Source organism: Haplochromis burtoni, unplaced genomic scaffold (genome assembly GCF_018398535.1).
Source record: "Haplochromis burtoni strain Fernald_Lab_line unplaced genomic scaffold, NCSU_Asbu1 Contig_105, whole genome shotgun sequence".
Taxonomy (NCBI): domain Eukaryota; kingdom Metazoa; phylum Chordata; class Actinopteri; order Cichliformes; family Cichlidae; genus Haplochromis; species Haplochromis burtoni.
Window position 1 is genome coordinate 1,157,353 of NW_024582466.1, and position 14,727 is coordinate 1,172,079.

Below are 14,727 nucleotides of genomic sequence, written 5' to 3' on the forward strand. Positions count from 1 at the left end.
AGAAAGGGTTTAGTGTTAAAATTATTCCATAGCTTGTGATATCACGATAACATGATTGGTCAGCTAATGGTCCAAGAGACCATTAGTCCAACAATACCAACAGACTGTGACGCACAGACCCTTAAACCCATAAAGAGAAGCCGCCTTTCTTCATTTCCATGCTCATAGATGACATACCGTGTTAGAGCGTGAGTGAGACGGGGCTGTCACTCCCAGCCTGTCAGTTTCGAACATGCAGGATTGTTTTTGTGAATCAGAAACATCATCTGTTCCCTTTTAGTTCCCAAACCTAATGTGTGAAACACTAGAGTCACCACCACACCTCCAGCCTTCTAACACAGACATTCCAGGTGTCCAGAAGGAGACAGAGCCGAGTCTGACTACCAAAAATACCCACTTTCTTTCACTCACTCTGTATTTAAACATTAGCTGTTATTCGTCCCCGGCTTGCTCCCTGCACCCCCAACCCATGGTAGCCAGGTTCCTGCAGTGATAGTTGGATGATGCAGTATTAAATTACCTAAATAGTGTCGATAGCAAACATTGTTAGTTTATTTTGTTTGTGAATACATATTTTATTGGAATGCCTCATATCTAAATACTTCCTGAACGAAAGCCTGTTTAGATGGGAGGCAGCTTTCATCAGAGTTTCATCACATTTCTTCTGCTCTTTGCGCCCACTGACTTTCACTGCATCACTGCTGATCTCTGATGGTCTTGTTGAGTTTTACAAAAGGAGCTGAAAAACTGAGGCTGTGGTGCTCCAACTAAAGAAAACGCTTGAGCTTCGTCTGTCTGGAGGTTAAAGCGGACCTTTTCCAGTCATTTCCAGGTTTTTTGTTTGTTTTTCTACCAGAGCAGCTTTGCATGATTCACAGTTCAAAATAATCCTTATTTGAATCATACTGGGAATTGATCCTACTCTGCTCAGGATGTCTTCACTCTGTGAAACCACACAGAGCCAAAAATAAAAGCAGAAATTCTACAATACTCATCTCATAATTGAGCTGTGTTCAATATGAGCATCTGTCATTGCAACAGTAACATTAACACAACAGAAAACAGGGAAAAACACAATAGGTTCCCTTAAATGACCAACAGTCTGGGAAGTGTTTGCTTTGCATTCAGCTGATTACGATTTATTTCCACTTGCTTGTTTACTCACACATTGAAATGGCCAATAAACTCCCTCTGGCTGTCAGCCATTCCATGTATTCAAACATTTGGAGGCATGCAAGCCCCAATAATAGCCAATCCACTGGCAGCAGCCATCGGGTCCTGGTACCGATCCACATGTTGTCTATAAAAGTCCTAATGTGGAGCTGCCCGACTATTTGGCAGCAGGAATGACCAATAACATTTAGTAAAACCTCATTTCTCTCTCTAATCAGGGACAGGCTTTGTTTTTCCACAATTGGGTTTTCTTCAGGGTCTCTGAATGAATAGTTGGCTGAACAAGTGGCACCACTGGAAAGCAGCCGTGAAGGGAAAAAGACTCAAAGGCCAATGATTTTGATTTGCCTCCAATTTGCCACTTATTTTCTTCCTCCCTAGCTCTTCGGCTCCACTTTCTTAACGTGCACACACACACACACCTCCGCTCTGATGAGATTGGCCATTATTTTTGCTTGAACCCAACCCCATATTCGTTTCTCAGTCAGCCACTAGCCTAAGAGGTTATTGGAAAGCTATCAGAACTCTTTGTGCATGGATGGAAATTGTGTAGAAAGCACAGAGGAGAGAGCCGTTATATTTCATCACTGCAGTGCATTTATTTGATTTGTGATATACTTTGTGAGGCGAGTAGATCCACAGCGTAATACTGTAGATGTAAAGGAATAAGAACCCACTAACGCAATGTGCACTTTCCCGAAACTTTGAAAACCATTAGCAATTTGTTATTGCGTTTGAATTTTTGAATAATGTTGCCATCTGTCTGTCGAGCCGCCGTGTTCTGAGATATAAACAGAAAGGTTCCCCTCGGCGTCGGTACTTGACAGCCAATAACTGGATACCAAGAAGTAACAGCCTGTTTTTAAGGAGTGGAAACGTCTGCATTTAGAGGTTGGAAGGGTGGTGGTGGTGGAGGAGGTTTGTCTGCCAGGGGACCAGCCAGGAGTCCAGTTTCTGTAATAAATTGTTTGTTTAGTTTTTTGACATTTCTTTGATTGACTCAACTTTTGCAGTTACTTTATTAGTGTGAGGAAAAGATGATGGTGGAAAGAAACCACAGGATGAGGTTCAGGGTTACATCTCATAATTAGACCTAAGTGTGATCTGAAGAGAATCCTGTATCAGTGCTGCTGTAAGCCCAAATGATCATGGCACAGACACCAAATAAAAATAAAAGAAACACCATTCACTTCAACAAAATGGTGCTATTGGATGCCCCATAAATGGTATTGAGCTGCTCAGGCTGATGCATTCTCTCACTTTACTACTTCTAAAAAACATGCTTCCAGTTTTAGGCAACGATACGGAGACTAAGAAATTTATCTTTGCATACAATAAGTTGAAGAATAGTTCATTATTTCCTAGTGTCATGCTCTAGTCTCTTCGTTTCTGCCTCTGTGCTTCCTTATGTAACGTTTTGTTTTCATGTCTGTGCCTCTCATTGTTTCAGTGTCAAGCCCGCGTCTCTGTGCCTGTCTCGTGTTTCCTGTTTTACTTTGACAGTCTCGTGTGCCGTGTTACTGTTTTCAGTTTGCTTCGCCTGGTCTCGTTGTGTGTGATTACTCCCAGCTGTGCTCTCTTCCTGTGTCTCATTCCCTCGTTATCTCTGTGTATTTAAGCCCTCTGTCTTCCTCTGTTTGTTGTTGGATCAGCTGTGTATCTCCTGCTGTATTTCGCCATATTCCAGGGTCCATGATCCTTGTCGATGGTTTTCATGTGCCGTCCTCCACATCTCAGGTCTTTGGTTTTTTTATACTTATTTTTGTAGTTGCTCCCAGTTTAGGTTTTGTTTAGTTCTTTGTCGCTTTCTGCTTTTGTTTGTATTCGTTTCCTGCTGTCATTAAAATACACTATCACTTTAAGGTCATCATCAGTGTCTATGTTGGTCGATACTCTCTTCACTCCTCGACAAATAGTTTATAATATGGTATGGGACAGTATGGTATTATGTAGTAGAACATGTTATGATATAAATTAACTTAATATCCTATTTAAGTCACTCTTTAATCATTGGTGTGGAATAAAAGTATATAATGTAATCAAGAAATATTTACAGCAATTGTGTCTAGTGTGTTTAGTGAATATTTCAGTGGAAATATTCACTAAAGGGAAATTATTTCTGGTTAAGCTGGTGCGGTCGACCGTGCACGTTCGATGACACGTGAGGAAAAATAGGAGTAGCCCTTTCTCACTGCAGGCTGTAAACATTCTTCTCTGTCTTATATAAGAGGTGTGTAGCACATTATTAAAAAGATGAATGCACATTTTAGAGTTGAGTAAAATAGCACAAAGACACTGGTCCACAGAGGTGTGGAAAACAAATTCAGTAATTATCCTTCAGCGCATACAGGTGGGAGGTGGAGTCTCAGTGGGGGGCATTGTTTCTGTAGTTGTTCCTGCTTGCTGCAGACGTTGCTTCACCCTTCACCACCCTGACTGGAAACACATTCAGTACAGAAGCGTTCAGATCGTGGAAGGTTTTTTCTGAAATGTGACACATTTACACATGAATGGATGGGAACACACACACTTCTCCATCTGACTTGATGCTGGTGTCACTGGGAGACTTGCTTTCCTGCCAAGCTGCCGAGGCTGTCGTCTCCACAACACCTGGAGAAGCTTGGCAACTCCTGAAGCATTCTGTGTGCGTTTGTGGGGTTTTTCTTCAAGGACTTTTTCAGTTCAGTTTGTTTTGTTTCTGCAAAGCAGATTTTGTGGGAGTTGCACAAAACCACATCAAATCAAGATATTAGCTTTATTTCTGAATGAAATTGAAAGTTGAGTGGCGTGGCCCGAGGATTTGGGGGAATTAGAAATTGTTTTTATTCACTTCAACTCGGCTTCATCTCAGAGTTTATTCACTACTCGTTTCCAAATTTCTTTCTGAAGACTTTAGCTCTGCGCAAACTTCTTTAATTTTCTCAGCTTAACAAATGTTTGTGTGTGTTTTCATAATCGGGATTCTTTTTGTAAACAAATGTCATTTGAACTGGATTCTGTTGAAACGGGTGATTGGACAGGACAGCGGTTTGTCTGCCATGACTCGCAGCCATATTTGGAAGGGCTTCTTGCAGATGGAAGCAGAAAAGCAAGTGTTGTGCAGGATGAGGGGCATCATTAATTCCCTCTCCCAGGCTCTGCGAGGATATTGCCAGAGAGCTGATCAAACAGCCTTGGCCACTTTTGGCTCATGCAGCTGTTGGTCGTTGTGTTCGTGCCCGTGTTTTATGTTTTGAACCAAAGATTCGGGCACTCGTGGTAAACTGCGAGGTCAGCCTGAGATAATCAAGGGTGAACCTGTGATTTTGTCTATACAGATAACTTGTAATTACCACACTGCAGTAATGTAATTAAAAAATAAATAAATAAAATGGATTCTTATCTTGGGTCACCGATGTCCAGGATTCAGATGAAGGAATGAGCAGAGCAACTGAAAATTCCCTCTCTCCTTCTCTATGGGAACACAGAAGAGCAGCAGCCGGTGGCCTGAAGCTCATTTCTGCTGTTTGTATCTGCAGCCTGATTTTTTTATTTATTTTTTTATTTTTTGGTCGGTATTCACGACTTGAGGCTATAGATGAGCGTGAAAACCGAAATAGACTAAACTGACATTCGCCTTCAGGCTAATCTCTTCCCTCTGTGCCTTCTCACTGTGGTGGAGGGCTTTGAGTGATTTTCAGAGTGGACTATGTACAGGAAGAGCTATAGAGGTCCCTCGGCCCGTACATCACACACGGCCTTGGGGTTTTGATCCCAGCTGCCAAAAGACCTCAGGGTTGGTGTCGTGTTTGTGTAACGGCCCCTGATATTTCACGCAGAAATGGGCAGAGTTCCTTTGACATTTTCTGTGGCTTTTCAAGTCCAGTTCATCCAGTAGAAGCATTTGTATCCTCAGTTCTTCAGAAACTCAAATGTCTCTGGTGCTTATTGATAATAATAATTGATAATTGAAATAAGCAGACAAGATGATCACAGCTTCACGGGTGAGATTAAAGAAGGTGGCCAATTCAGAGCCAGAAAAACAAGGAGAAAATTTGCCACGAGGATAATAACCTTCAGCTTTTTTGCACTTAAAACTAGTAAGATTCACAGTTACACACACCCCTACATGAATGTGTGTGTGTGACCACTTTAAATGCTATTTTAGAACAATCTCCGCTTGGATAGCTTTGCGCCTCACTTGGCTTTTGTTTATTCTCACACTGCTTATTTCAAGCTTATCTATCAGCCTGGACGTTGCTAAGCTGCACCTCTTCAGCTCTCTGCATCTTCCCCTCACACAGAAATGAAAATCGGACCATACACAATGAGATTTCCCCATTTTTGCTGACTGGTGTTTTGGAGTCTCCTCTGTAGCCTTCAGCACTCTCTCACCGGGGCCCTGTCTTGTGCCATTTGTTTCAGTTAGCGGGTAATGTGTGTGGTTGTCAAAAACAATTGGCTTGGGTGGTGTGAGGCACGCACTCCAAAGCGCGACCGACAGTAAATTGTATTTTTCCACAGAGTTATTAGGCCATTATTATGGCGCTAGAAGTGAACAATGCCTCCTCATCATCAAAGGCAGACAATTAGAATCATCATTAATCGCTGCTATCGGCACATCAATGGGGCAAGGGGTTATAATGGAGTTATAGACCACTTATGGGGTAATCAATCAATGGGATTGCTAACTAAACTCTCTTTCATTGTGCCAAGGACTGAGTGGCCAGTCAGTGACTCAAATGAGAGCTATTGGATAGGAGTATGTGAGAGGAATGTTTACGGCATGTTATTTGTAGTAATGTTCAGTTGTGTCCAATCTCTTATCTTAAAGTCATTTTCCTCTGTGGCTCCGCAGAGCTGCATCCAAGCAATCATAGTCAGCTCCATCCTGCAGCCCCAAGGGGCTACAATAATGGCTGAATACATAAAGGCCAGATTAGAGTAAATTGATGCTGTTATTGCTGTTCCACACCAGCACCAGTGGAACATTTAGCAGCTAAACAGGCAGACAGTTTTCTCAGGAGACGGTGAAGACCCAATAAGAGCTCAAAGACAAACGATGATTGGACCGTGATGAATAGAAATGTTGCTCTTTTGCCTGATGAATGCTGAAATGTTTACCATTACTGTTTGAAAGATGTTGCGTCAGTGCGACCAAAACATGTTTTTGATGCCAGTGGTGCTGAAAAGGCCACCCGCGCTAATCCAACACTTCATTGGTTACTTCTTGCTGAGACTGGCTTTGAAAACTTCCATAAAGCTTGGTGGCATTCGGTGAGGTACATTTGGGTACAGTGAACTCATGTTCAAGAAACCAGTTTGAGATGATGTTTGATTTGTGACGTGACGTATTAACCTGCTGCAAACATCCTTTATCTGATTTTGGTGAGCTTTCATGAACTGCACCCTCCGTTTCAGCTAACAGGGATGGTGTTCTGCTGCTGTAGCTCGTCTGCTTCAAGGCTTAAAACGTTGCTTCTGCAAAGATGCTCTTCTGCTCACCTTCATCGTGGTTATTTGAGTTACTGAAGTCAAAATCCCAGATTAAACCTGAAGTTATCCAGCCAAGTCCTGCTTTATACTTTAGGCCTCTGGAAGAATCCTGTGTGAAGCCAAATGTCAGAAATGACTATTTTTTTGCAGTTTGTGAAGCACATTTACCCACTGATTAAAAACACGGTGCTTATTTTAGGAGTGGGTCCTAAAACTGAGAGGGGAGTGGATTGCCCGTTTTGTACTTGTGATGTTTTATGTAGTTGGTTTTGTGCTGTTTGGTTTTATTTGCCTTTCACAGATCTGTGACTACTGCAGCTTTAATGCAGCTTTAACTACACAGATGCCCTGTAATCTCTTCAGATGAAACGGCAGCCCACAGGGGACAAAAACACAGCATCATGACACTTATTTGCCTTATAAAAGCTATCCAAATAAACAATGTTGTCAGTGCGAACTGGGCTTTCAGCAAACCCCAGAGAAACAGTCTTGTTAGCAGTACGCAACCCTAAGGTCAGCGTGCTGCCCTCGGCTATAATCCTTTCTTATTCTCTGTCTCCTCTCAGATGACCCAAGAACAGTGCACTCATAGGAACAATGTCCAGAGTTCAGAGAAACCACAAGTGTACAAAGTGGGAATATACGGCTGGAGGAAACGCTGCCTTTACTTCTTCGTCCTGCTGCTGATGATCCTGATCCTGATCAACTTGGCACTAACTATCTGGATCCTCAAAGTCATGAACTTCACCATAGTAAGTTGCACCTCTTCAGCATTTGCGTGCTGCTGGCGTTTCCTCACACGACCTTAAAATGCTCGTTTTACAGTCATCACACCGCTTAGATTTCCTCCTTACATGTGAGTGAAACATCTACATCACATCTACGTCTTAACTTCCGCCATAACTGGGTCTCCATCTTAACCCTACACCACCACCTTCTACATAACCTGACGTGAACCTCCTGAGAAATAAAAGTACACGTCGGGTCAGCGCGTACCACAGCGACCTGAATGGCGTGGAAGGTTGCGGTGTAGCGATAAAAGGAGTTTTGTAAGTTATGATGTAAAGCTCAAATCAACCTTTATGTTACATGAAATATGAAGCTAATGATGGCCCATTCAGAATCATTAGATACTGAGCCTTTGAGGTTCATCTCTGTAACCGCGCGACATTTAAACCTCTGCTTCACTCCGATGCCGTGCTTTTATTTATTATTTATTCATAACACATCAGGGCTCGCTTGTTCATAAGCTCCAGATGTGATAGCTTTTTAAATTTTCATGCAGTTGATTGCACTCTTTGTTGGTGAAATGCTCTGACTGCCTCTGCAGGTGGTTTGAGTGATGAGAGAAACGTCAGGCGTCTCGGACTTGTTTTGAAATTACAGCTAATTTCAGAAACTGTCTTTATACGACTTCTCTGTATAACTCCATTTTCAGCTGCGGTCCTTTTTTCTTCTGCTCCTCCTTTGCAACTTGTCTCCATCTTGTAAAAAAACAAAAAACAATCACAAAACAATTTGTTCTCACCACACAGACTGCGTTTTGTCTAACTGAACCTGATCTAAAGGATAAAACCTGAACTGTAAAGCTGTCGCCCTCCTCCTCCTCCTCCTCCTCCTCCTCCCGGAGCTCCTCCATGCTACCACTACATCAAACAAAACAAACGCTTGGAGCTCCGCTTTTTCACATATGAATAACTTTACCGGAGAATCACACAGCAGACTAATTTGCATCAAGATTGCTCTATTTTCTGTGCTAAGCAGGCACTGCCGGATTGTTTTCATACAGCACTTTCCACAGATCCCATTTGCTAAGCAGTATTTTTATATATTTAACGTAGATGAGCTTTCACTCCGTTGCAGACATTTTGTGTCATTGTCTGCTACATATCCAAGTGGAAGTCTTTAACAACAGATCTGAACTGCTAATGTTATCTGAACCACAGGCCTGTTAGTATCCCAGCCTCCTTCATGGCAAAAAAACAGTTCATTTAGATTCATTTCAGTTTTGCTTACATAGTAAAAAATCACCCCGACAGTCTCCTCAATGCATTTTATATTGTGAGGTAAAGACCCTAACAAGCACCAGGTGACAGTGGGAAAGATAACTCCCTTTTAACAGGAAGAAGCCTCCTGCACGACCAAGGAGGGGCGGGGCCATGTGCCACGTGCAGTTAGGGCTGAGCGGAGGACGACAGGACAAGGACACACTGTGCAAGAGAGACAGAGATTATTAATAACTATTGCAGAGTGGTGTATAAACAGTGCATCATGGGAAGCCCACAGCAGCCCGGACCTACTGCAGCGTGAAAACGGGAGGATTCAGGGTTACCTGATCCTGCCTTAACGATATACTTTATTAAAAAGGAAAGTTTTAAACGTAGTGAGGGTGTCTGTCTCCTGAATCCAAACTGGCACCAGTGTCACCAGTGTAACCAGCAGCAATGCTCCCGTGCACAGCAGATCCCGTCTAACCTCTTTTAACGCTTCAGATCTATTTTTGGCTTCATGATGCAAATTGTTAACATCGCTGGATGTTGGTCATTGCCGGTCCGCTTCACTGATGGGGGATTTCCCTCGTGTGTTAATGAGCATAATGTAAGCTTAGAGAAATTAAAACAGCTGACTGTTCTAATCAAAGACCGAGCTGAGATCTGGCCCGTGTTTGATGCAGGGTTTTCTTTTTGTGTCATTCTTCGCACAGTTCAAATCGCACCGGGAGCATTTCAGCAGTGGGCCGTTTAGTCAGCATGGGGTCTTTCATTCTGGAGCTCGACCGGATTCTCTTTGCGTTTCTCTGTCTGACTTCCTGCCCTCCAGCTCTGCAAAGCTTGAAGTGGCTTCTGTGGAAAACAGACCGGACGCTGCTTTAAGTGGCACAGAGCAGAGAGCGGCTCTGGGACGCTTGTGAAATGCGCTTCAGAGCGTTTGGTGGAATAAGGAACGAATATCAGCTCCAGCTTCAGAGCTGTGAGGCGATGCAGTCGTGCCGGATGTGTGTTGCTGGGGTTAACTTACAGACAGTAATGATTCAGTACTCAGTAGCCTCTCAGTTTGATGCACCACTTAACTTGAGAGAGCACAGAAAGAGCAAGTAATTATTTTATGCTGATGAATTAATGTGGGAGTACTCCCTGCCTGGGCTGTATGAGGCATCTTTCACTACTCGGTGATATTTTCTAATCCTTAACTACTTTGTGCTGCTCGTCGGCAGGTCCTGACTTAATCAGGGACCACTCATGATAAAGCGGTCAGTGTACTCGTTATCACATGATTCATGATATTCATGAATCATTTCTGATTTATCAATATAGATCAGTTTGTTCTCGTCATTATCTTACAAATCCACTAAGAATCACTGGAAATACGCCGCTCATTAATTACGGAGTAATGTATCGGCTCCTGAATCTTTTTGTTTAATGCGTGATTGAATACTCATGTTTGCACTGGTTTGTTTGTTTCAGTGCTCACAAACCCTGGAAATCCTCACTCACTAGTTTTTGTACCAAAAACACGAAACATAAAGAGCTTACATGGTCGCCATGATCACTAAGACCTACAGCCGTCATCGTGATCGACCAAAACAACACGAATGTGCTGCGTTTGTGCACTTTTATCTGCAACTGACACTCGGAGAGCACGTCTCAACCGAATGGTGCCGCAGCTGAAGGTGAACATGTTTGCAGATGATGCAGTGGTTGTTGGTTTGCTCACAGAAGATGAAACATGACATTGTGCACACGCAAGTGAGTTTTTTAGTTGTCAAATACAGCAACAATTCCACTTTATTTCACCTGGAGGCTGCAGCAGTCGATGGCCTGCTCCCTGCCTATCGTTCATTCGTACTCTCTGTGTTATTGCCTGGTGTCGTGCGCTGCCCATCGATAGAACCAGTACAATAAGAATGTTCACATGTCCGCTAAGACTGCACGTCAACAACAAAACGGTCAACACAGCTTTGATCTGAGTGGCGGAGAAAGGCTTTTATTGTCTTGAAGAACATTGCAGTTAACTGTATGGAGTGTCTTTCATCGTGATGTGTTTTCTGTTTTGTATTTATCTGAGAGTTTCCACAGACAGAGGAGAGTTTCTTGACGGATAATAACTCACTTATGTAATCATAAATCGCTTACGCTGAAGAAGAGCTTCTTGCTCACAGCTGTCAGCCTGATAAACTCTGGACACTAACAGCCACACACAAAGATGAGATGAAACGGGTAAGATATCATTTATTTATTTTTATAGGTTATCATGCAATTATTTTACATTTCACCAGACTGGGCTGTGTGAGGTTCACCAGCTCTGCTGCCTTTCTGCAGTCGATCCTAGAATCTAAATTTGATACCGAAAAGGAAAATACTGGAGACCATTTTCAAAACATGACATACAATAAAACCAGTAAGTTAAAAAGGGCAAAAACACTAAAAAGACAATGTTTTTGGCCATTTTTCAGCAGGTATATCATGGTTCTGATGACTTCTGGTGGTGCTTTACTTTCACTGCTGCTCAGACAGAGTTGGTGAGGTAGGCTGCCACTGCTTCTGTCCAGGTGATTCTTGACTTTCATCAGCTTCAATCTTGGACTTGAAGAGATTGAAATTTGCCGTCTCACCTGTTTTATCATCAGCAAATACAACAAATCAAATTTAGAATTTTTGTTTTTATAGCAAAGACTTTACAAAAGGCTTTTATATTAACAAAAAACAGCATCATCAAAGCAACAAACTAAAAGGTTCTGTTGAAGATGTGTAATCTACTGCATGTGCTCGTGCGCATCTTTAATCCCACTTAACTATTTGGCAGTTCATGTTTTTTATACATCACAAATTGTGTGCGTAATAAATGTTAAACTGATCCTTATACAGCCCAGCTCATCCAAATCAACCGCGTTGCTCTCTCTAAGACTCCGAGATGAGCTTTAAGAGCCTCAGACTGTTCCTCTTTCCCTTCTCTCCCGTTTATTTCTCCTTGCTGTTGTCGTCTGTCTCCCTGCTTAGTAATCCACTGTCCCCGTGACGAGTCAGATGCAACAGAGTACAAGACACATTTTCAGTACACTGCACATAGAAACACGTGCGCGCACAACACATGGCCGCTGCTGTGAATAAAACATGAAGTCTGCTTCACAGCAGGGCTTTAATATGAGATCTACATAAATCAGAAAGCAGTTTCTCTGAAGCTGAGCCGTATGTTCTGACAGAGCTGCACAGGGAATGTTAGAATGTTTTTAATGCGTCACCCTGCTGAGTATAGAATAAGGAAATCATTTGAAATGTGGTAGATGGTTTTCAAAAGGGAAGGACTTAAAGTCGCAGCAAACCAAGGAAAGACACGTCTGCTTCCACCTCCAGCTCCAATCAGCAAGTCCCTCTGACAGAGGTGGACCCCACAACAAATTAAACATTAATTATTATTTTTATTAGAACTATATTCCACCTGACGTCCTATGTGCCAATGTAGGTTCTCCTGGTTGAAAGAAGAATTGGTTTGGTGGCTTTCACCACCTACGGTCATCCAGGAAGTTAATCCCTGTTTTTCTTTTTAGCATTTCTGTAGCAGGTGAGCTTTTTCCAGGGTGGGGTTAACCCCACGTCCTACCCTCCTCTTTTTTTTAATCTGGGTTTGGGACTGGCAGTGGCGGAAAAGATGGCGCTGGGTAGGGTGCGCTCGATGCAAACCACCAACCAACATCACCAGTCAGGCAGAGGAAAGCAAAAGAGAGAAACACCTGGTGATGGACCTCGAGGCAGAAGCACAAAAGATGGGCTACACCTGGATGCAACTAGAAAAAATGGTCCAGGACAAATCTCTGGAGATCTGCCTTTGGTGGCCACACCCTCGGACGGGCAGTATTAGTAGTAGTACTATATTGAACCACCTAACATGCTTTTCAGGTGCAGCTTGCAGCCCTGTCTCAGTATTTATTTGGTCCAGGACACAAAAGCTAAGCGGCTAACAAAAGCTAGCCAGTGCTCACAGTTCAGCCCTGTTCTTACTTTCTTTTACTCTCGTCCAGTGAAGTCCAGAAAACAATTCATACAAAAAATATAAAGACTTGTGTGAAAAGGCTCTGGCATATATGGCAGAGCTGCTGACACCTTATTTACTATTTATTTATTCATTATTATGATTATTATTGAAATTAAATATCCAAAAGTCAGATGAAGGAGAGGAGTATGGCTGGATGGGGAGAAGGAGGTTTGTATTTTGCAAATTCAATGCAAAATGCATAATTTATTGTAAGAAAGTTAACCTAGTTTTTCACTATAAAGAGTGTGATCAAAACAAAAAAATATCCAACACTGGTTTATGTTTTACAACCTTTTCACAGTAAAGAAAGAGGCTGGTCTAGAAACCTTTAGTAATATCTTTAAAATAAAAAACAGCACAAACAAAAGTTTTCACAGCACAAACGTTTGACATCAATTGTGTTTGATTTGAAGACGGTGGGGGTCCAAGAGACTCAAACACTTGTTTATCTTTACAATAAAAAACTGAAGTATTTTCAACTTTAACAGACTGCAAGTTTGGAAACATAACCAAATAACTACCTACTTTAACTGCTAAACCAAAGTGTTATATTACATGTTTTAACAAAAAAACGTTATTTAATTAAACACTAAACTGCACTGGGTTCTTTCTCCCGTATACGATGATCAGAGTTCTTCAAAGGTCAGCATTTACACAAATCCGAATTCAAACCCGATCTCTCCTCATCAAAGGTAATTAAAGACGTCGTAGGGACGCCACGTCCAGCACAGCGTCTGCTGTTTAATCCAGAGTCAAATTATCACTTTTAATTCTTACATTTTTTTTTATCAAATCAATGAATGTATTCAAATTAGCTGTGCTGAGCAGGAACAGGAGGTTTAGTGTAAATGTTTCATTTCTGCGTAACTCCGTCACTTCCAGACTGCAATAATAGAAACGTGTGAATAATGAATATGGACAAGCAGTGGACATGAGGGAGACGGATGCTTGTGTGTGCAGGAGGCTCTGAGGTTACTTAGTAATGCACAGCGAGCGCCCCTTAATCAAAGTTTAACCTTTGTCGTACTGTGTCGGTATGCATGCCAAAATTTGGCACTAAATGTTTGTACACTTGAGATTTTATTTTTTTACTATTCATGTGAATTTTATATTGCCACTTAGTGACCCTGCATAAATGTCTCATAGCAAAACATCAAATCCTCCTACATTTAGCCTTAATGCCTTTCACTCTTACAAAAAATGGCTGTAGATAGTTTTCTCTTGTTGTTTCTTGTTGTTGTTGCCTGGATGGTCTTTAAACAACCTCCTTCCAACAGCACCCTGCATGTATGATTGTTAAGAGTTAAGAGTTATAGGCCTGGCGTCAGTGGCGACCAGTCGTTTGCTACACTGCAGGTGGACATTTCTTACTTTTAAGGTGGAATTGCCAGAGATCTCTTTAAATTTAAGCTAAGTTTTTTTGGAAATTGCACTTTTTGTAGTTTTGTCTCTGTGCACCAGCACGGTAACTTTTAAATCAAATCATACTCGACATGTAATCCGAGTGCAGAGTTTCAGCATGACCACAATTACTGCAACAGTGTCCGGTGAAATTGTTGCTTCTAAGACGAGGACCTGATCTGTGACCACATTCTATCAACTCCAGTCTCGACAGCAACTCATGATGGAGATAAGATGGCAGTTAGACCGAGTCCGTTTGCTATCAGACTGAAATGGTTTCAAGGTGATAATTACAAGTAATCTGTTTGTAATAACACCATGAAAATCACAAAACGGTTGTTGCCGTCTACAGTCAAGGTTTTACCTCACAGACCAGAAATGGGAAACAAAATATAACAACTGCAAGATAGAATAAGGGCAGCCTTGCTTTTATATAGAAATAGAACTTAAATAGAATCATTTGGCAACCAGTTGAGTCAGATGAGTTGCAGAATGACTCAAATCGATTGTTAGACGTTGTTTATAGATTAGATTAGACGACGAGTGCTTGCAAACCACTGAGTGAGTGAACTTTGTCCAAGCCAGACTGTGATCACTTCCCACCAGGTGACCTGTGCAGAGGTTGGCCACAGGTTGGGAATGTTGCAT

At 42.1% G+C, this 14,727-nt stretch overlaps 1 protein-coding gene across 4 annotated transcripts in view; it reads left to right on the forward strand.

The window, feature by feature from the left end:
* The window catches only part of sgcd (sarcoglycan, delta (dystrophin-associated glycoprotein)), a 436,191-nt gene that overhangs the window by 272,039 nt on the left and 149,425 nt on the right, over positions 1-14,727 (forward strand). For all 4 annotated transcript variants that reach the window (XM_005927881.3, XM_005927882.3, XM_042223204.1 and 1 more), the window contains one exon: positions 7,215-7,400. In XM_005927881.3, coding sequence (XP_005927943.1) covers positions 7,215-7,400 — 186 coding nt within the window. The remainder of the gene's footprint in view (positions 1-7,214; positions 7,401-14,727) is intronic.